We start from the raw sequence: 17,772 nt of genomic DNA on the forward strand, positions 1-17,772 counted from the left end.
CGCGGGCGGAAGTGCGCGGCGGCGCGGCGGGGCGGGGGCCGCATGGCGGCCGCCCAGCAGGCGCGGGCCGGAGCGGGCGCGGAGGGGGCGGCGGCGGCGGCGGCGCGGGCGTAGATCGGCGGCGGGTGGCCCATGGGGAAGTACTGCGCCAGCCTGGGCGTCCTCAAGGGGCCCTGGGACCAGGTCTTCGCCGCCTTCTGGCAGCGCTACCCCAACCCCTACAGGTGCGCGCGGCCCTCGCGGCGCCGGGGCCTCCCCCGCTCCCCCCCCCGCTCCCTCTGTCCCCCCCCCCCCAAGGGGCCGCCCGGGGTCCCCCTCTTGAGCCCCGCCCCCCCCCCCCCGGGGGAGGCTCCGGGCTCCCGGCGCCGCCCCGACCGCCGCCCCCCCTGTCCCCGCTGCAGCAAACATGTCCTGACCGAAGACATCGTGCACCGGGAGGTGACGGCGGACCACAAGCTGCTCTCCCGGCGGCTCCTGACCAAGACCAACCGGATGCCCCGCTGGGCCGAGCGCTTCTTCCCGGCCAACGTCGCCCACTCCGTCTACATCCTGGAGGACTCGATCGTGGACCCCAAGAACCGGACCATGACCACCTTCACCTGGAACATCAACCACGCGCGCCTCATGGTGGGTGCGGGCGGCAGGGGGACGGGCAGGGACGGGCAGGGGCGCGCACGGGCCCCGGGCAGCGCTGACGGCTGGGGTCTGTGCCCGCAGGTGGTGGAGGAGCGCTGCGTCTACCGGGTGAACCCGGAGAACAGCAACTGGACCGAGGTCAAGCGGGAGGCCTGGGTCTCTTCCAGCCTGTTTGGCGTCTCGCGGGCTGTCCAGGTGAGTGCTGCCGACAGCCCCTGCTTTGCCCCCCCAGTTGGAGAGGTTTTAGTGCTGCTGTTTCCTCCTGCTGGGCTCTACCCCTACCTTTTGCTGTTTTTCTCCCCATCACTCCCACAACCCTCACAAGCTCTTGGGAAGCCCCAAACCATCCGCTTCAGGCAGTGTAACACCTGTGAAGGACTAAGTGTTTGGTCAGGCTGGGACAGAACCCCGTATGCAGCGCCCCCGTATGAGCCGGGCTCCGGGGCTGCACCCTCACAGGCTCTTCTGTTGCAGGAGTTTGGTCTGGCGAGGTTCAAAAGCAACGTGACCAAGAGTACTAAAGGATTTGAATACGTGCTAGCAAAAATGCAAGGTGAGCACCTGAGGGGAGGCTGCGCCTGACCGGGACGGGTCTCTGGGGGTTACAGGTCATGCTGGCATTGCTCCAGTCTGTGGACAGGCCGCAGCTTGAGCTAAACTGACCGTGAAATCCTCGTCCCTCGCCTTTGCCCCCAAGGGCACAGCCCGCTCTTCCGGAGCGGAGCGGGCAGGCAACGCGTTCAGGCTCTGCTGCGGCCTGCAGGGAGGCTGGGCAGGGGTGGAGCTGAGGCGGGAGGGGGAAGCAGCACGACAGCAGTCACGTGCCCGCAGCTTGCTGCGACGTGCCGCGGTGCACACGGGTCGGGAACACAGGGTTCCGCTTCTCCCGGCACGGGGCAGGAGGCAGAGCTCGGGCTCAGGCAGCTCGCGTCAGCCAGGACGGGGTTAGCCGGGGTTGGGGATAACGATTTGTGTGTCACAGGAGAAGCTCCCTCCAAAACGCTGGTGGAGACGGCCAAGGAAGCAACGGAGAAAGCCAAGGAGACGGCTCTAGCTGCAACAGAGAAAGCCAAGGACCTGGCAAGCAAGGCGGCCACCAAGAAGAAGCAGTACGTGTGAGGAGCCAGGCACAGGCAAGGGTCGGGCTGCGCCACAGCAGACAGGAGCCTCCTTAGATTTTATATTTTTAAACAAACTGTACTAGTCCGACAATCAGCTGCTGGTAGATCCTTTCCAAGATGTAATTATCATTAAAGAATCGACTTCCACCTCTGACTTGGCCTAGGGCTGGCCCGTCCGGCGCAGAGCTGGGCTCCGGGGGGTGCAGGCGCAGGGGGTAGCAGGGAGGAGGCAGAGGCGGGTTTGACCAAGTGCCTTTACTGCAATGGTGTGGGGTATGTACAGGGGAGGGGGGCCGAGGGAGCAGCGGGAGCGTGCAGGCAACTTGCTCAGCGCTCTCACTTCCCCTTCCTGGCCCCGGCGGGTGGCGGAGTGGGCCGGTAGCCGCGTCTGGCAGGGCTGGGCACTGCCCAGTGCCAGCTGCAGGCAGCCTCAGGCTCCGCGGTGTCCCCGCCATGGCCGGGCCAGCTGCCAGCGCCTCTTCCGCCCCCCTCGAAGTGCTTTGCTGTGCGCAGCGGGGACCGTTAGCTGCGCCGTGCCCGGCTCTGCACAGCGCCCGGGTGCCCGGTGTCCCCCGGTGCCCCGTGCCCAGGCGGTGAGGCTGGCGGCGGCATTTCCTGCGGCACGGGCAGCGGGAGGAGGCCGGCGGTGTGGAAGGCGGCGCTGTCAGGACCAGGCCCCGCGGGGGCTGGAGTAGCTGTGGTCCCTCCCGGTGCTGAAAGCGGCCAGCGGCGGCTCCGCGCCAAACACCGTGCCCTCCACGTCCACCTCGGCCTCCTCTGGGCACAGCAGCGAGGGTCAGCGCCCGGCGGCCGCCCCATGCCCCCCCCGCCTGACCCCCCCGTCCCTCCATCCCCACACTGACCTCCGTCTGAGCCCGAGTGCTCCGAGAGCCGGGATGAGTCCAGGCTGTCCGCCCGCAGCCGCTCGCTGCCCGCGGGTGCGAGCAGCTGCTCGAGGCGCTGCCGCAGGCTCCGCTGCTGGCTGCGCAGCCGCTCCTTCACCCGCCGCGCCCTCACCTCCTGCTCCTGCAGCCGCTGCGGGGAACGGGGCGGGTGGGGGGGGCTGTCACCGGGCCCGGGGCGGTGGCAGGGGGACGTCGGGGGTTCCCCTGCACCGGGCCGGGCTCACCTGGATGTGTAGCCGGGCGCGGTGCAGGAGGCTCAGCGTGGTGGGCCGGGCCGGCCCGGTACCGGCGGGCACCTGCTGCTTCAGCTGCTCCAGGCAGCGCCGGAGCTGGGCTCGCCTGCGGCCGGGGCGGGCGGCGCTCAGCCGGGGGGCACTGCCCGGTACCGGCCCCGCTCCCGGTACCCCCCCACCCCTCCCTCCGCCGGTACCTGTGCTTCTCCAGCGCGTTGTGCACCGACCTGCGGGAGAGCGGGGGCGGTCGGTACCGGCACCGAGCTCTCGGTACCGGCACCGGGCGTTCAGCACCGACGCCGGGCTCTCGGTACCGGCACCGGGTGCCCCCCGTCCCCCCGCTCACCGATCGCTGCCCGCCGCCTGCCGGGCGCGGGCGGGGCACAGCGAGGCGTAGCCGTGCTCAGCCTCCGCCAGGCCCGCCGGGGCCCGGCCGCCCCTCCCGGTGCCGGTGGCGGCGCCGCGGTCCCGGCGCTCCAGGAACTCCGCGGCCCGCAGCAGCGCCTGGATGCTGCCGCCCGCGGGCTCCATGCCTGGGGGGGGGGGTACGGGGAGGGGGGGCGGGGCCGGCCCGCCGGGGGCGCGCTCCCATTGGCCCCGCCGCGCCCCGCGGGGCTGACGTCGGCGCGCCGGGGCGGCACGTTCTGGCGGGAAAGCGGCGGCTTCAAATTTGAATCGGCGGGAAGGGGCGGGGCCGCGCGGGGGCACGCCCACCCCCGGAGGCTCCGCCCACCCCCGGAGGCTCCGCCCAGCCCGCGGGCCGAGGCCACGCCCCTTAAAGGGGCCGGGGCGCGCCTGCGTGGGCGTGCGCTGGGAGCGGGCACGGGGCGGGCGCGCGTGCACGGAGAGCCCGGGGCAGCGCGCGGGGCCGGGCACGTGCACGCGTGCACCCGTGGCTCCGTGTGCAGGCAGCGCGCACAGGTGCACGTGCACATGGGGTGTGCACACCTGAGTGTGCGCGTGCACAGCAGCGCTGCCACCCAGCCCGTGCCCAGGGTGGCCGCTGTCCCCCCCTCGCACCCCCCCCGCCGCCACGGTGGGGCACCCTCACCCCCCCCCCCCCCCGCCCCGCGCACCCACGGGTGCCCCGCCGCCCCCCCAGCCCCGCGGAGCACAGCGGGGCAGCACGCAGCGGCGCTCGGAGCTGTTTATTGGAACCCTTTCCCTGGTGGCAGGGAGCGCCGGGGGGGCCCCCGGGTGGCAGCCAGCCCCCCCACCCCACCCCACCGCACCCCAGGGCGCGGGCGGCCCCGCCGTCATGTGAGGGCTGTTTGCACCGTCTCGGGACAGGCCCCGGGGGCGGGGGAGACTCTGCCCTGGGCCCAGCAGCAGCCAAAGTTCACCTGAAAAAACGCAACGAAGCAAAAAGGGCCCCAGGCAGATCTCCAGCCCCGCGGGCAGGAGCCTGGCGGCGGCCCCGCGAGCCCCACCGGGAGCAGGGGCACGGCCACCACGCACCGGGTGAGGCGGTCCTGCGCCCACCGCGGCCCCGCCGGCACGGCGTGGTGCCGGGCACGGAGCCCTGCTGCCGTGGAGCCGCTCTGCAGCCTCGGCACAGCCGCTCCCAGCGGTCCTGCATCCTCCTGCGGAGCCAGGTCCTGCAGCCGGGGGGGGCCTCACCGGCTCCGGGAGCGCCGTGGCGCAGGCGAGAGGTGCACGGCGTAGCAGTGCGTGCAGACACGCACGGGTTTCGGCTGGCCGTAGTGCGGCAGCGCGGCAGTGTGCGGCGAGCAGCGAGCGCAGAAGATCTGTGGGCACAGAGACGGAGCAGTGTTGAGCAGGTCCGGGACCCCCGCAGCCCCGTGCCTGGCCACGGAGCCCCATGCCCGGCCCAGCCCCCCGTTACCTTCCCGCAGCTGCGGCAGTGGTGCCGTCGGCGCAGCAGGGTGAAGGGCGCGTGGCAGGCGCAGCACTGGCTGCACGTGCTGTCCGGCACCCACTCCGGCCGGCCGTGGGCTCCTGCTGGGGAAAACACAAAGGTGAAAGCCCCCTGTGGCCCCATCCTCACCTCGGCCACAGCAACGTCCCCAGCCCTGCAGTGCCACCGGGCCGGCACCGTGCCCCAGCCGAGGGCAGCCCCCGTGACCCTCACCTGCCCCCCGGAGCCCGGCTCCCTCCGTGGGGCTGTGGCACAGCGGGCAGTCGGCTACTCGGGGTGCGTCACCCACCTGCAGCTCGCCGTCCTCTTCTGCAGGGACAAGGGAAGTAGATTCAGTGGCCGGGACATGCAGCAGCCCCTGCCCGGGTGGCTGCCAGCAAGCCCAGCCGGGTGCTGCAGCCACATCGTCCCCACGCCTGCTGTCACGGCCCTGTCTTGCCCGGAGGAGAGGAGCCGTGCCCCGTGCCCAGTTACTCACTGCTGGTGCCCAAATCCTCTGAGGCGTCCCCCTGTGAGGAAACGATCTTGAAGACCGTTTTCAAGATGCTCCGCAGGTCGCTGGCGAAGTTGGTCTGGAGCTGATCGGCCACCCCTGTGCCGCGAGAGCGGGGCTCTTGGTGCTGCTGGGGGGGCGCGGGGTGGCCGGGGGGAGGCGAGGCGCTCACTCACCTGAGATGCAGACGAAGAGGGTGTGCAGCATGTCCTTGGTGCTGCTGTAGTGCGAGCGCAGCTCTGACCGGCGGGCACCCGGCGGGGCCTCGAGCCGTGGCCCTGGGCCACTTCTGGGGGGCTGGGGGCTGTACGGGGGGAGGCGATGGTCACCCACGGGGTGGCACGAAAAATCTGGACACCCCGGCCCCGCTCCCTCCCCACGCAGACCCCCACGTGCCTGTCCGTGCCTGGGCTCTCCACGGCACCGGGGGGGCCCAACTGTCCTGTGCAGGTGTGGGGTGGGGGGGTGGTGTGAGGGGCCTCCAGGAGACCCCATGGAGCGGGGGGACCCGCTCCGGGCATGGCTGCCCCCCAGGTCGGAGGGGTGGCCGGACTGCAGGGATCCTCCGATTCGGCTGCGCACAGGCTCCTCTCCAGCAGGCAGAGCTCCTCCGCTGACAGCACCCGCAGCAGGTCCCTGCAGCGAGGGGACAGCGTGAGCCCCGTGTCACCTCCCCACCGCCACCCCGCAGAGGCACCCGTGTCCCCCCCTCTTGCCCCCATACCTGATCTTCTTCAGGAGGTTGTAGAAGGGGCTGAAAACCCGCGACATCTGCTCGGGGCCGCGCTCCAGGCTGAGGGGACCCTCGGGGTAGATGAGGAGGCCGCTGCGAGGGGACAGCGAGTGACACGGGCTGGCCGCTGGGGCTGGCACGGGGCACCCCCGGGCACCCGTCTGCAGGGGGCTGCACCCACCTGATGATGGCCAGGCGCGGGATGGTGAACATCAGCAGCGGCTCGTAGCCATCGATCATCTCCTGGGTCAGGTAGCCCGAGCGCAGGGCTCTGTCGGGGGGGGACACGCAGCCTTACAGCGGGGCTGGGGCAGTGCTGGGGGGCTCAGAGCCCCGGCCCCCCCTCCCCACGTGCCGTGCCCCTCACCTCTCCACCGTCTCGCAGAAGAGCACGATGATCTCCTGCTGCCTGTAGATCTCCTCGGGGGACTTCACCGCCACCAGCGAGGACACATAGCTGGAGAGTCGGGGGGGCCGTGAGATGCCACCAGCCTCCCCTGGGCCCCCCCATCCCAGCACCCCGGCCCCTACCTGAGCTCGAACTCCGCGAAGAGCCGGTCGAACTGGACAAGCGCAGCCCGCACGGGCTCGGGGTAGGTGCCGGGCTGGCTCAGGCTCTGCTCCCGCAGCACCGTCCGCACCAGCTCCAGGCTGCACAGCAGGTTCCTGGCCCGTGGCCGCAGCTGCGCCCCCTCCGCCTCCTCCACCTCGATGAAGGTCCCCGCCAGGAGACACTGCCGGGACCGAGGGCGGGTCAGGAGCCGGCCCCCGGGGGTCTGCCTGTGGTGGGGTGCGCCCCTCGCCCCCCAGCCTGGGGGACCCGGTCTCCATCGCCCCCTCCCCGGGGTGCAGGGCTCACCTCGGCAGCGAACAGCATGTGGTTCCCCAGGTTGTCCACCAAGAGCTCCTCGGGGAACTTGACCAGGTAGTCGCGGCTGTACCGCTGCGTGGGGATGCACTCCTCCATGATGCGCTCGATGACGGCCAGCAGGTGAGCCTGGGGAGGGCACGGGCGTCACCCGCAGCCCCCCCCATGGGGACCGGGGGATGCGGTGGGGCCGTACCTGGCTGAGGTGGAGCTGGTTGAGGAGCACCAGGTACTGCTGCGGGTCCAGCTCGGCGTCCAGCCCGTTGATCTCGGCCACCACCCGCGTCACCCGCTCGTCGGCAAAGAAGAACTGCGAGAGCAGCCGGGGGTCGGAGCGCTGCGGGGAGAGCGGAGGGGCGATGGGGGGGGTGCCACACGGGGGGTGCCACGCCGCAGGGCACCGGCTGGGGTCTGCTCCCGGGGGGCAGCACCCCGCGGGGCAGCCCCGCACCGAGCGCTCCCGGCCGAGGCGGCCGTCCCCACCCATGCCTCAGTTTCCCCAGGGCAGAGCAGGATGAACAAGCTCGCCTGCATCCCGCGAGCGTGGGCACGGATCCGTGCGCAGCTGTAAACACCGGACCGGGTGAAAGGTCCGCGGGAAGGCTCCCGGGCAGGGAGCGCGGGGGCACCGGGAAACGAGCTCCGTGCCCCGCTGCTCCCTAAATCTCTCCGCAGGGCCGGGCCCGCAGGGCTGGGGGTGCCGAGGCCCGGTCCCGGCGGCTCTGGGGCAGGCGCGGAGCTGCCCGGTCCCGTCCCGCTCCCGTGAGTCACCGGCCGGGCCCGCCGGCACCGCTCCCTCCTCCGCCCTGCCCCGGGAGGGCCGGGCCCCGCCGGGCTCCCGGCACCCACCGGCGTCGCGGCGAGCCCCCGAGCCCCGCTGCCCGGCCCCGGTGCCCCCGGGGCCGCGCCCTCCCTCCGCAGCGCAGCCCCGGGGCTGCCCCCGTTCCCCGCCCGGCAGCACCGGCAGCGCTCCCCCCCGAGGGGGCTCCGTCCGCCCCCCGCCCCGGCTCGGCCCCGGGTGCCCACCGGCCCCGGTACGCGGGGGGCGCCGCTCCGGGGCCACCGGGGCTGGCGGCCGCCCCGTCCCCGGTACGGTCCCCGGTACGGTCCCCGGCGGCCCCGACGGGGCGGGCGGCGGTGGCCGCCGCCGCCGCTCTCACCTTGGGCCGGTGCAGCCACCTCCGGAGGGCGGCGGGCAGCATGGCGCGACCGGGAGCTCTGCCGCCGCCGCCGCCCGGCTCCCCGAGCCCGCCGCTCGCCGACGGGGCGGGCCGGCACCGGGCACCGCCCGGGGGCGTGACGGGGCGGTGTCCGCCCACCTTCGGGTCTACGGCCGCGGGGACACGGCCCGCCGGACCCCGTCGCACCCCTGCCCGCCCCGCCCGGCCCGGCCCGCGGCGGGACCCGGGGCTTGCCCGGTGCCCGGAGGCGGCCGCCCCCCGACGGGCCGGTTCCTCGCTGCCGTCTCACCGCGGGCGGATCCCCGTCGGGGGGGGCAGGGTGCCCGGTGTCGGTGCCCGGTTTCCCCCCGCTCCTCCCGGTTCCCCCGTGCCCCCGCGGCCCCTCCGGTGCCCGCCCCCGCCGGCCGCGGGCCGCAGGGCGGGACGGTCCGGGGGCAGGCGGCTGGTGCCGCACGGCTCCGTGCCCCGGGATGTTGCGGCCGGCGGTAACTCCGATGGCTCGGAGCCTAACGAGCTCAATTCAGCAGCCAAAAATCCACCGGGGACGCACCGAGGCACCGCCCGGGCGGAGGAAGTCCCTGAGTCACGGCTGGCACGGCCGGTCCCGGGGGGCCCGCTGGGCTCGGCTCCGCCGTGCCCGAGCACCGCGCCCACGCCCCCGGTACCGTGAGCGGGACCCCCCCCAGCCGTGGGTAGCGCTGTGCGGTGGGGCTGGGGGCTCGGGGGGGGTCCTCGTCCCCGCGTACCGCGCTCATCCTGCCCGCCGGCACGAGGCTGTGGCGTGGGTGGAGGCATCCCGCGGGGGATTTGGGGGGCCATGTGCTGTAGGGGGCACGGGGGGGCGAGGGGCTGAGCCGGCCCCAGCTCTGCCGGGGGGTTCGGGGTGCCCCGGGGGGGGGGCCTGGCGGCGCTGTCCGCGCACAGCACCGGGAGCAGGGTGCTGGGACGCCCCCGGGTGCGGGCCCCGCTGCGCTCCCCGCAGAACCGAGGGGGGGCGGGAGGGCTCCGAGGGGACCCCCCCCCCCGAAACCTGCGAGCCCCCCCCACACCGAGCTCCGGGCCTCGGGGGCGGGCGGAGCCCGGCGGCGGCTCCCGCCGAGCCTCCTCCGGCCGCCGGGCGGCGCCCCGGTGCGCGGCGCTGCCCGCTCGGGAAATGGCGGCGGCGGCTTCGCCTCGCCGGGCCGCCCCCCCCCGGGCAGGGGCCGGACGGGCCGCGCCGCCATATTGGCTGTTGTCCTGTCTGCGGCGGGCGCCGGGCCGCGCTCGCCATGACTCGCAGGCGGAACAAGGCGGCGGCGGCCACCGGCGGCTCCGCCAACCGCCGAGAACGCCCCGGGGGTGCCGCCGGGCCGACCCCCCCCGCCCCGCCGCCGCCGCCGCCGCCGCCCCCGGAACCTCCCGCCCCGTCCGAGGTGGCGGCGGCGGCGGCGGGCGGCAGCGCCGAGCCGGGCAGAGCCGCCCCGCAGGTACCGGGGGGGGGGGAGTCCCGGGGGGGTGGGGTTCGGGGGGTGCGGGGCTTGGGGGGGGGAGCCGGGGGTGCCCGGGGGGTGCCGGTGGGGCGGGGACGGCGGCGGCTCCCCGTGCGCCGCCGGGGGGTGCGGGGGGCTCCGCGCTGCTCGGGGCCGCCCCCCGGGGAGGGGCCGCAGCCCTCGCCCCCCGGCAGTGCGGGGGGGCCGCTCCCCGAGCCGCCGGTGCTCGCCTGCAGCCGGGGGCCGGCCGCTCCCGCAGCCCCTGCGCGCCGGGACCGCCGTGCGGCCGCCCCCCGGGGGCTGCGGGTGCGCTGCGTGCCCCCCCCCCCCCCAACCGGGGAGGGCGGGGGGTGCCCCCCCTGCTCCCTGTGCCCGGGGGGGCCGCGGGGGGCCGCAGGACGGGCTGGCCCCGCTGCTGGGCGATGCCGCCCGCTGTCCCCAGGGTGCTGCCGCCACCCGCTATGGGGGCGCGCGGCGGGACCGGGGGGCGCGGGTCCCTGCTCCGCAGGGGGTGCGCTGGGCAGCGCCGTCCCTTACAGCATCCCCTACAGCATCCCCTACAGCATCCCCTACAGCATCCCCTACAGCATCCCCTACAGCATCCCCTACAGCAGCGGTGCCGCCTGCCCCTGCTGCGGTGCGGGGTGGTCCCGCGGCCACCGCCGCCCCCCCCCAGCCCGCAGCCGCCCGGGGGGCTGCGCGTCCCCCACCCTCTCCTTGGCCTCTGACCTTAGCGTCACCTTGAGCCCGGGGGACGCCATCTGTTTGGCAGCAGCGGCTCGGTGCGCGCTCATTGTCGCGGGGCCCGCCGCAGCCGCAGACAATGGGGGCCCCCGCGCAGCGCTCGGCTCGGCGCGGCCTCCGGAGAGCCCGCGGGCTGCGGCCCCGTGCCCGCCGCCGTGCCAGGCTGCGAGCCCCGTCCCGTCCTCCCCGCGCACGGAGAGCACCGGGGGCTGCTCCCCGCCCTGGCGCATCCTTGCTGCTGGGTTTGCAGAACAAAGAGGTGGGCGGGGGGGCTCAGGGGGTGTGGGTGCTGTGATAGGGGGTCCGCGATGGGCAAGGAGGGGATGTGGTGGCTGCAGGACCCCCCAGCCCGGCCCTGCGGGGTGACATCCGCGGGTCCTGCCCTGCCCTGGGAGTTCCCTTGGTCCCGCTGTAGCGCAGGTGCAGGGGGAGCTGCTGGTGGCCTCGCAGGCTGGCGTGGTGCTACCTGGTGGTGGGACTGGCTCTTGAGCACAGCATGGTCCACCCAGTGGTCTGAGATGCTCACAGCTGGCACATCTTTAGCCTGAGGCCGCTCTGTGCTGCTGGCACAAGGCGCAGACCCACGTGTAGCCTGCGAGAAGCGCTCCGGGTTGATGCCAGCATCCCGAGGGCTGCCCTGGTGCCGGGCTGGGCCCCGCCGCGAGCCGTGCCGTGCCCCGGGCTGACTCGTGGCCCGTGTGTCCCGCCGCAGGGGCTGCCCACCGCCAACCAGTCGGTGCAGACGTGCTGCCTGCTCTGCCACCGCGAGCGCAAGGACTGGGGAGGGCCGTCCCACAATGGGCTGGTTTCCCCCGGCGAGAGGCTGCCGCCGGACTTCGTGCCAACGCTCGTGCAGAACCTCCTGGGAGAAATGCCGCTGTGGATCTGCCAGAGCTGCCGGAAGAGCGTGGAGGAGGAAGAGCGGCGGGCGGTGCAGGAGCAGGCCCTGGCGGTACGCGGCTGCGCAGCGGCGGGTGGCAGGGCTGGGTGTCCCGCGAGCGTGGCCTCGCAGCATCGATCGCCCCGTGGCGCGAGCTGGGTGTGCGGGCCCCCTCCTCGCCGCGACCTGAGCTCCTCAAGAGTTGCTCGGGTGGGTCAGAGGGTGGTATGGAGGCTTCCCTGGCAGCCTGAGCAGTGCAGGAGCCGCCTGCCTGGCAGGGCCGGCGGCGCCGCTGCTTCTGTGCCAGCCCCGCTGCACAGCGCCCTGTGCTCGTCCTCCCAGCGCTGCCTGGCCCAGCCCTGGGGCTCTGGGCTGCGGGCACCCAGGGCGATGGGGCAGCGTGTGCCAGGGCAGGTGCCTGCCTGCGTGCAGGGCTCGGGGGGAAAGCGGTGACTTCCCCTGTGGGTCTGTTTAGCCCTGGCCTTTGGCATCCACCTGGCTTGCTGGCCTGGGCCCCGGGAGCCAGGGTGCGTCGCTGCTGGATGGAGGCAGCGAGAGGAGCAGGGGCTCGGATCAGCGGAGGGGGTCTTGGCCCCAACGCCGCGGGGCTGAGGGCATCCCGCCTCCCCCAGGAGCCTGCTGCTGCTTCACTCATGTTTTCCTTGCCAGGTCTCGTTATCCCACACGTCCTGCAAGTCGCAGTCTTGTGGGGGTGGCTCCCACTCCTCTTCCTCTTCCACCTCCTCCTCTTCCTCCTCGTGCCACGGGAACTCAGGGGACTGGGACCCCAGCTCTTTCTTGTCTGCTCACAAGCTCTCGGGGCTCTGGAACTCGCAGCACGCCAACGGGGCCGCGCAGGGCAGTCCCCTTGGGGCCCCCCCCGCTGCACTAGGTGAGTTGAACCCCCGCGGGGCTGAGCAGAGCTTTCTCCCTGCTCCTCAGCTGAGGCTGCTTCCTTGCAGGCACCGGACCGGCGGGCAGGGGAGGTGGGCTGGGTCTCTGCATGCCGGCTGGGTGCCTGGGTGCCACCCTCTGCTGCAGCAAAGGCAGAGGTGCTGGGCTTTCAGCGCGTTCTGCTTTGCCGTGAGTGCTGCTCCAGCACCGTGTTGGCGTGCCACGCTGCGGGCAGGGTAGAGCGGGGTGGCTGCGAGCATGCTTGAGCTGCTTTTCCCCCCCACAAAATGGCCAGGGGACGCCAGGCAGTAGCCAGGCCCTCGCTCTGCTTTCCTTTCAGGCGACAAGCACCCCAGCCTGGCTCTCTCCCCAGAGTGTGTCGGCCAGGCTCCTGCCGCGGCGCCGGGGCTCAAGGCCTGTCCCTACAGCCACGCGGCCTCCCCCGCAGCTGGCAGCGCCGCCCCGGGCTTGCCTCTGCCTACCTCACTCGACTTCTGCAAGACTCTGCCGAAGCAGTTCAAAAGCATGTGCCGGAGGGCCACCCCGCCAGGTGCGTGCGCCGGGGCAGGGCTGGCCTCGTCCTCCCAGCCCGCTGCTCTGCGCTGCCTTCTCCAGCCCCCTCTTTCCCCTCGCTCTGCTCCGTGTGGGGCTGGGCCAGGTCCTGCGGGGGAGACAAGGGGCTGCCGAGGCCCCTCGCGAGCAGGGATGGCTTTGAGCCCACGTTCCCTGCGGGGAGGCAGGGTTGGTCCCGTGGAGAAGCAGCCCAGAGAGCAGAGGCGCTCGCTGTCCTGCTCCCTCCGGAGCAGCCCCTGCGCTTTGTCTCCTGGCTGAGGACGTGCTGTGGCACCTCTTGGCACTAGCAGAGGTGTGGGAGCCTTCTCTAGGCTGGTGTGGAGCTCGCGCTGAGGGACCTGTGCGATCTTGGCCGCGGGGTGGCTCTGAGCATGCCCCCGACCCACGCAGGACAGCCAGCATCTGACCATCTCTGCTTCTGCCCGCCCGCAGGTGAGGCCTTCCACTCCTCAGAGCACCATCAGCACTCGGACCTCACCGCTCCTCCCAACAGCCCCACCGGCCTCCCCTCGCAGCCGCCGGCGCTGGTGCCCTCCAAGCAGCCCCCTGCCCACCCGGGGCCCTTCAGCTCCCCTCCGCACGTCCCGCCGGGCTCCTCCCCGCAGCCCGCGCTCTTCCCCGTGCCCAGCGTGCAGGCGGCAGCCCCGAAGCCAGCGTCCGAGCCCCCTCCCGCTGGCGTCGCCTCCCACGGCCCGGGGTCGTGCAAGAGCCCCCACCTGCCCCCCGCCAACGTGCCGCTGCTGAAGATGCCGCCTCCGCTTTCCGGCTGCGCCCACCCGTGCAACGGGCACTGCAGTACTTCGCTCATCCCTCCGCCTGCCTCCCACCAGCTGCCCGGCACGAACAGGTGAGTGGGCGACCCCCGCGTGCTTCCAGCCTCTCCTCGCTGGCCAACGCGCCCTTCCTTCCACCCTGCCCAAGGATGCTCCTTCCCCATGTGAAGGCATCGACCGCTCTGGAGCGGTGGTGCGGAGCTGCCGGGGTTGCAGGCCGGTTCCGTAGCCGCAGACCCCCGGTCTCAGGGGGTTAAGCCCTTTTTCTCCCCGTGTGTCTTCTCTGTGCGGTTGTCCCGTAGTACTGCGGTGCAGAAGAGACTCTGCTCGCTTGCTCCTCCTCCAGTTAAAAGACCCAGAGGAGCCGCCTGGCCGGCCTGCTGGTGGCCACCAGGACCTTTGTCAGTGAGACCCGAGGGACCGGGCAAAGGTCCTCGAGAAGACGAAGCCCGCGGACCGCTGGTTCTGCTCGCCTGCTCCTCTGGCCCTCCTCGGGCTGCCTGTGCCTGGGAAGAGAGCACGCTGAGCCCAGGGCGCTGGTCCCTCTCTGCTGCTTAGCGCTCCCCGCGGAGGGCCAGCCAGGTCTCGAGCAGGAGCTAGAGGAATGGCGCTGTGGGCTCTGCCCCGGCCACCCCGGCCTTGAGCTGGGCGGGCCGTGCCCACGGGAGTTGTGCCTGCCCGCGCGTGGGGATGTCTGGCAGCTGCGTGGGGATGTCTGGCAGCTGCGTGGGGATGTCTGGCAGCTGCGTGGGGATGTCTGGCAGCTGCGTGGGGATGTCTGGCAGCTGCGTGGGGATGTCTGGCAGCTGCGTGGGGATGTCTGGCAGCTGCGTGGGGATGTCTGGCAGCTGCGTGGGGATGTCTGGCAGCTGCGTGCAGTTCCAGCGTTTCTCACCCGTGCTGCCTGCTGCCCCCAGTGAGTACCGCTCCCTGCCCTGGGATCAGCTCGTGGCCTCGCAGGGGACGGTTCTTGGAGCTCTGCCGTGCCAGAGGCGCTGGGAGGCGAAGAGCTAGAGGTGCCTTCTGCTCTGGGCTCCTCCGCTGCAGGAGGAGGGTGCAGGGGACGGGGTTTGTCTGCCCTGCGAGTCGTGCTCTGGCACGGGAGGGGTGCTCCTACACACCTAGCGCCGGGTGATTCTGAGCCCCTGGGTTCCCCCTCACCTCTCGCCCTTCTCCCCAGGGACCCCTCTTGCAAAGGGCACAAGTTCCCAAACGGCACCGGCTGCCACCCGCCGCAGCCGTGCGAGGCGGACGAGGGGCTCGGGGAGGATGAGGACAGCAGCTCGGAGCGCAGCTCCTGCACGTCCTCCTCCACCAACCAGAAGGACGGCAAGTTCTGCGACTGCTGCTACTGTGAGTTCTTCGGCCACAACGCGGTGAGTGAGGGGCTGCTCTGCAGCCACCCCCGGCCTTCGGGCTCTGCTCTGCGCCCGTGAAGTTATGAAGTCTGTGTGGAGGGTGGGAAGCTCGGGCCACAGCTGCCCTCTGCCATCATGGGTACCCCCTGCACCCCGTTGATTTCCCTCCTGCCTCATCAGCTTGTTGGTCCCCTTGCTCCCAGCCTCCTGCCTGTCAAACCCTGTGGCTTGGCAAAGAGTTTGGCAGGGGCTGCGCTCACTCGTCCCGCTGTGACCTCAGGGACAGGAGCAGTCGGGGAGGGCAGTGGGGGACCCGTGTGGAAGCTGGGGCTGCCTGGTCTGGTCCCTGTGCCTGCCAGGCCTGACAGGTTTTGCCTGCCGCAGCCCCCAGCCGCTCCCACAAGCCGCAACTACGCCGAGATCCGGGAGAAGCTGCGTTCGCGCCTCACCAAGAGGAAAGAGGAGCTGCCGCAGAAGCTAGGGCACAACAGCGGCTCGGGAGAGCCGGCTGTGGACCACCGTAACGTGGACGAGCTGCTGGACTACATCAACAGCACGGAGCCCAAGCCCCTGAACAGTGCCAAGGCGGCCAAGCGGGCACGGCACAAGCAGAAGAAGAAGGTGAGGCTGGGCAGAGGGAAGGGCTGCTTTGTGCCACGTCCTGTTGTGCAGGGTGGGGACAGCGTGCAAGAGGGGAGGCCTGTCCTCCGCATCTTGGAAGGTCAGGCCAAGACTGCGCCTTGCAGGGCTTTGCCTTCTCTCTCTTCATCCTTTTGGTTTCTTCGGCTCTGTGTCCTTTACTGCCCCTCTGCCCTGAGGTGACAGCAGTGCTCCATGGGGGGAGCTTCCATGGGGGGCTTCCCTGTGCCTCTGTTCATACAGAGGGTACCCAAAACACCTGGGAGGGCCAGACTGCTCTGTTCTGCCCGCTGCAGGCTGGGGCTCTGATAAACAGCACGGCTCTGTAGTGGAGAGAGGCAGTGCTGTGACAGCTTCTGCTGTTTGTTGCTGCCTCGTGCCCAGAGTGGTGGCTGTTGTGGTGCCCACAGTGGACACCTGACAATTCGGGAGTTGTGGATGACGTGGGAAAGCCGTGCTGAGCACTGGCCCTCAGTTTGCTGCCTGACAAGGCTAATGCGTGGCCTGCATGTGTGTCTCTGACCCATCTGACCTTCTCCTGTGTTGCAGGAGAAGGAGAAAGCCCAGCTGGAAGCGGAGGCCCAGAAGCGTGCAGAGCGAGCCCCTGCAGCCAGCCAGACCAGGGAGCCGGCCGAGGAGAAGCTGCTGGAGTGGCCGGAGCTGGAGCTGGAGCGAGTGAACAGCTTCCTCAGCAGCCGGCTGCAGGAGATCAAGAACACCATCAAGGACTCCATCCGGGCCAGCTTCAGCGTCTATGACCTCAACCTGGACGTCAACGACTTCCCCAAGAAGGCAGCTGTCCTGGAGCAGAAGAACCTGCTCTCCCACCTCAACGGCTCCTCCGACCTGCAGGACATAGACCTGGCCCTCGCCCCGCTCAGCCTGGGCCCCGCCAAGAGCCACGCGCTGCTCCGGGGCGAGCTGGGCCCCCGATGGGGCGAGGGGCCGGGGGAGCCGCCGCCAGCCCCGCCGGCTGAGAACGGCGTGGTGAAGCGCCTCAGCGCCGTGCCCAGCCTCTCCCGCATGATCTGGGTGCAGTCCAAGGCCGCGGACTCCGCCGTGGACGGTAGCGGGCTGAGCCCGGAGCCCAAGGAGGGGCCGCAGCCCAAGGGGCTGGAGCCACCGGAGCAGGCGCCGGCGGGAGGCCGGCAGCGGAAAAACAAGCGGCAGAGCGGGCAGGTGAAGAAGGGGGACGGTGCTGCGGCGCCCGGGGGCCAGGCCAGGCTGGAGAGCCCTGGCGCGAAGGGGCAGGTGCTGGGAACCAAGCACCCTTCGAAGCCCGGCGCCACGGAGCCGCAGCGGGCGGGTGGCTGCGCCGAGGCGGTGGAGGGCAGCAAGGGGCAGCCCTGGGGCTGCGGCAGCGCCAGGCCGGAGAAGGAGAGGAGCGGCGACTGGAAGGGCCGGAGGGGAGAGGGCAAAGCCGAGCTGCCGGATCCGGCACAGCCGCCCAACGCGGCCGCCGGGGACCGGCAGCTGCCTCACCCCACTGCTCGGGGGGGGTCCCCCCAGCCCAAGGGCAAGAGCAGGAAGAGCCGGAACAAGGTGGAGAAATCCAGTACCTCTATTGGTGAGTGTCAGCGGCTCTGTTCTGTGGTCCCTTCCCCAAACCAGCCCTTCCCCTGCCCGCTGCCACCCCCCTTCCTGTCCCCGTGCCCTGGTGAGGGGAGTCCTGTCCCTGGAAGAACGGTGATGGGAGGGAGCTGGGCATCCAGCATGCCACCGTATCGTGCTGACCCGTTGTTCTCTGCCTTGCCAGATGACGTGTTCCTGCCCAAGGACTTAGACGGGGTAGAGATGGACGAGACTGACCGAGAAGTGGAGTATTTCAAGAGGTGAGGTGGCATCACCTGGCACGGGACGGGGGCTGGGTCCGGGAGCTGGCTCTCACCCCCGGGCTGGTCGGGGAGCTGCTGGCTCACGGGGGCTCTCTCCTTTCCCCGCCAGGTTCTGTCTGGACTCTGCCAAGCAGACGCGCCAGAAGGTGGCCGTGAACTGGACCAACTTCACCCTGAAGAAAACCACTTCCAGCGCAGCGCAGTGAGGCGCGGGGCCGCCCCCCGCCCCCGGCCGCTCCGCTCTCCTCACTGTGCCCCTCGCCACCGCCCTCCCCGGGGGTCCCCCCGGCTCTCCTCTGTGGGGTCCCCCCTCGGGGGGGTCCCGGTGCTCTCCTGCCCCGTGGGACCCCCGGGGCTCCCTTCGCCCCCTTCCTCCCTGCCGCGGGGTCACCCCCGCCCCGGCCGTCCCCTCGCCCCTCTCCGCCCGGCTCCCTGCGGGGAAGAAAGGCCCGTGCTGGACCCAATAAAGAACTTTTTAATTTTTTATTTTATTTAACCCCAGCCTCTGCTGCTTTTGTTCTGCGCCCGGGGGGTGGGGGGGGCTAGATGGGGGGGCTA

General features: G+C 72.0%; 4 protein-coding genes across 5 annotated transcripts; 2 read left to right on the forward strand and 2 right to left on the reverse strand.

The window, feature by feature from the left end:
• Window positions 1-8: 8 nt before the first annotated feature.
• Window positions 9-1,904, forward strand: PRELID1 (PRELI domain containing 1). Its single transcript, XM_083798587.1, has 5 exons — window positions 9-224; window positions 402-627; window positions 718-831; window positions 1,111-1,189; window positions 1,619-1,904. Exons 1-5 carry the CDS (start codon window positions 133-135, stop codon window positions 1,753-1,755), a joined length of 648 nt encoding a protein of 215 aa, XP_083654713.1. The 5' UTR covers window positions 9-132; the 3' UTR covers window positions 1,756-1,904.
• Window positions 1,905-1,997: 93 nt separating this feature from the next.
• On the reverse strand, window positions 1,998-3,451 carry MXD3 (MAX dimerization protein 3). The gene is made up of 5 exons (XM_083798588.1): window positions 3,242-3,451; window positions 3,093-3,122; window positions 2,887-3,001; window positions 2,621-2,792; window positions 1,998-2,534 (listed from the first exon to the last, which is right to left on the reverse strand). The coding sequence occupies exons 1-5, from the start codon at window positions 3,424-3,426 to the stop codon at window positions 2,422-2,424; spliced, it is 615 nt and encodes a 204-aa protein (XP_083654714.1). The 5' UTR covers window positions 3,427-3,451; the 3' UTR covers window positions 1,998-2,421.
• Window positions 3,452-4,029: 578 nt separating this feature from the next.
• Window positions 4,030-8,185, reverse strand: LOC310881337 (lateral signaling target protein 2 homolog). Of its 2 annotated transcripts, none has more exons than XM_083798577.1 (13): window positions 8,029-8,185; window positions 7,065-7,205; window positions 6,860-6,997; window positions 6,532-6,734; window positions 6,368-6,457; window positions 6,182-6,271; window positions 5,992-6,093; window positions 5,664-5,903; window positions 5,444-5,571; window positions 5,253-5,366; window positions 4,988-5,083; window positions 4,742-4,854; window positions 4,030-4,643 (listed from the first exon to the last, which is right to left on the reverse strand). In XM_083798577.1, the coding sequence occupies exons 1-13, from the start codon at window positions 8,068-8,070 to the stop codon at window positions 4,512-4,514; spliced, it is 1,629 nt and encodes a 542-aa protein (XP_083654703.1). In that variant the 5' UTR covers window positions 8,071-8,185; the 3' UTR covers window positions 4,030-4,511. The 2 variants fall into 2 exon arrangements, with proteins under 2 accessions (XP_083654703.1, XP_083654702.1); XM_083798576.1 differs by having other exon boundaries at window positions 4,742-4,857.
• A 1,017-nt stretch (window positions 8,186-9,202) lies between these two features.
• Window positions 9,203-17,708, forward strand: FAM193B (family with sequence similarity 193 member B; the record flags this gene model as incomplete). The annotated part of the gene is given in 11 exon segments (XM_083798550.1): window positions 9,203-9,231; window positions 9,233-9,515; window positions 10,975-11,214; window positions 11,812-12,034; window positions 12,377-12,586; window positions 13,042-13,456; window positions 14,563-14,758; window positions 15,125-15,361; window positions 15,929-16,946; window positions 17,136-17,211; window positions 17,324-17,708. Coding segments are annotated over 11 exon segments (3,024 nt in total). The 3' UTR covers window positions 17,421-17,708.
• Window positions 17,709-17,772: the final 64 nt, after the last annotated feature.

The sequence above is a fragment of the Anser anser genome (genome assembly GCF_964211835.1).
Source record: "Anser anser genome assembly, chromosome: 14".
NCBI lineage: Eukaryota > Metazoa > Chordata > Aves > Anseriformes > Anatidae > Anser > Anser anser.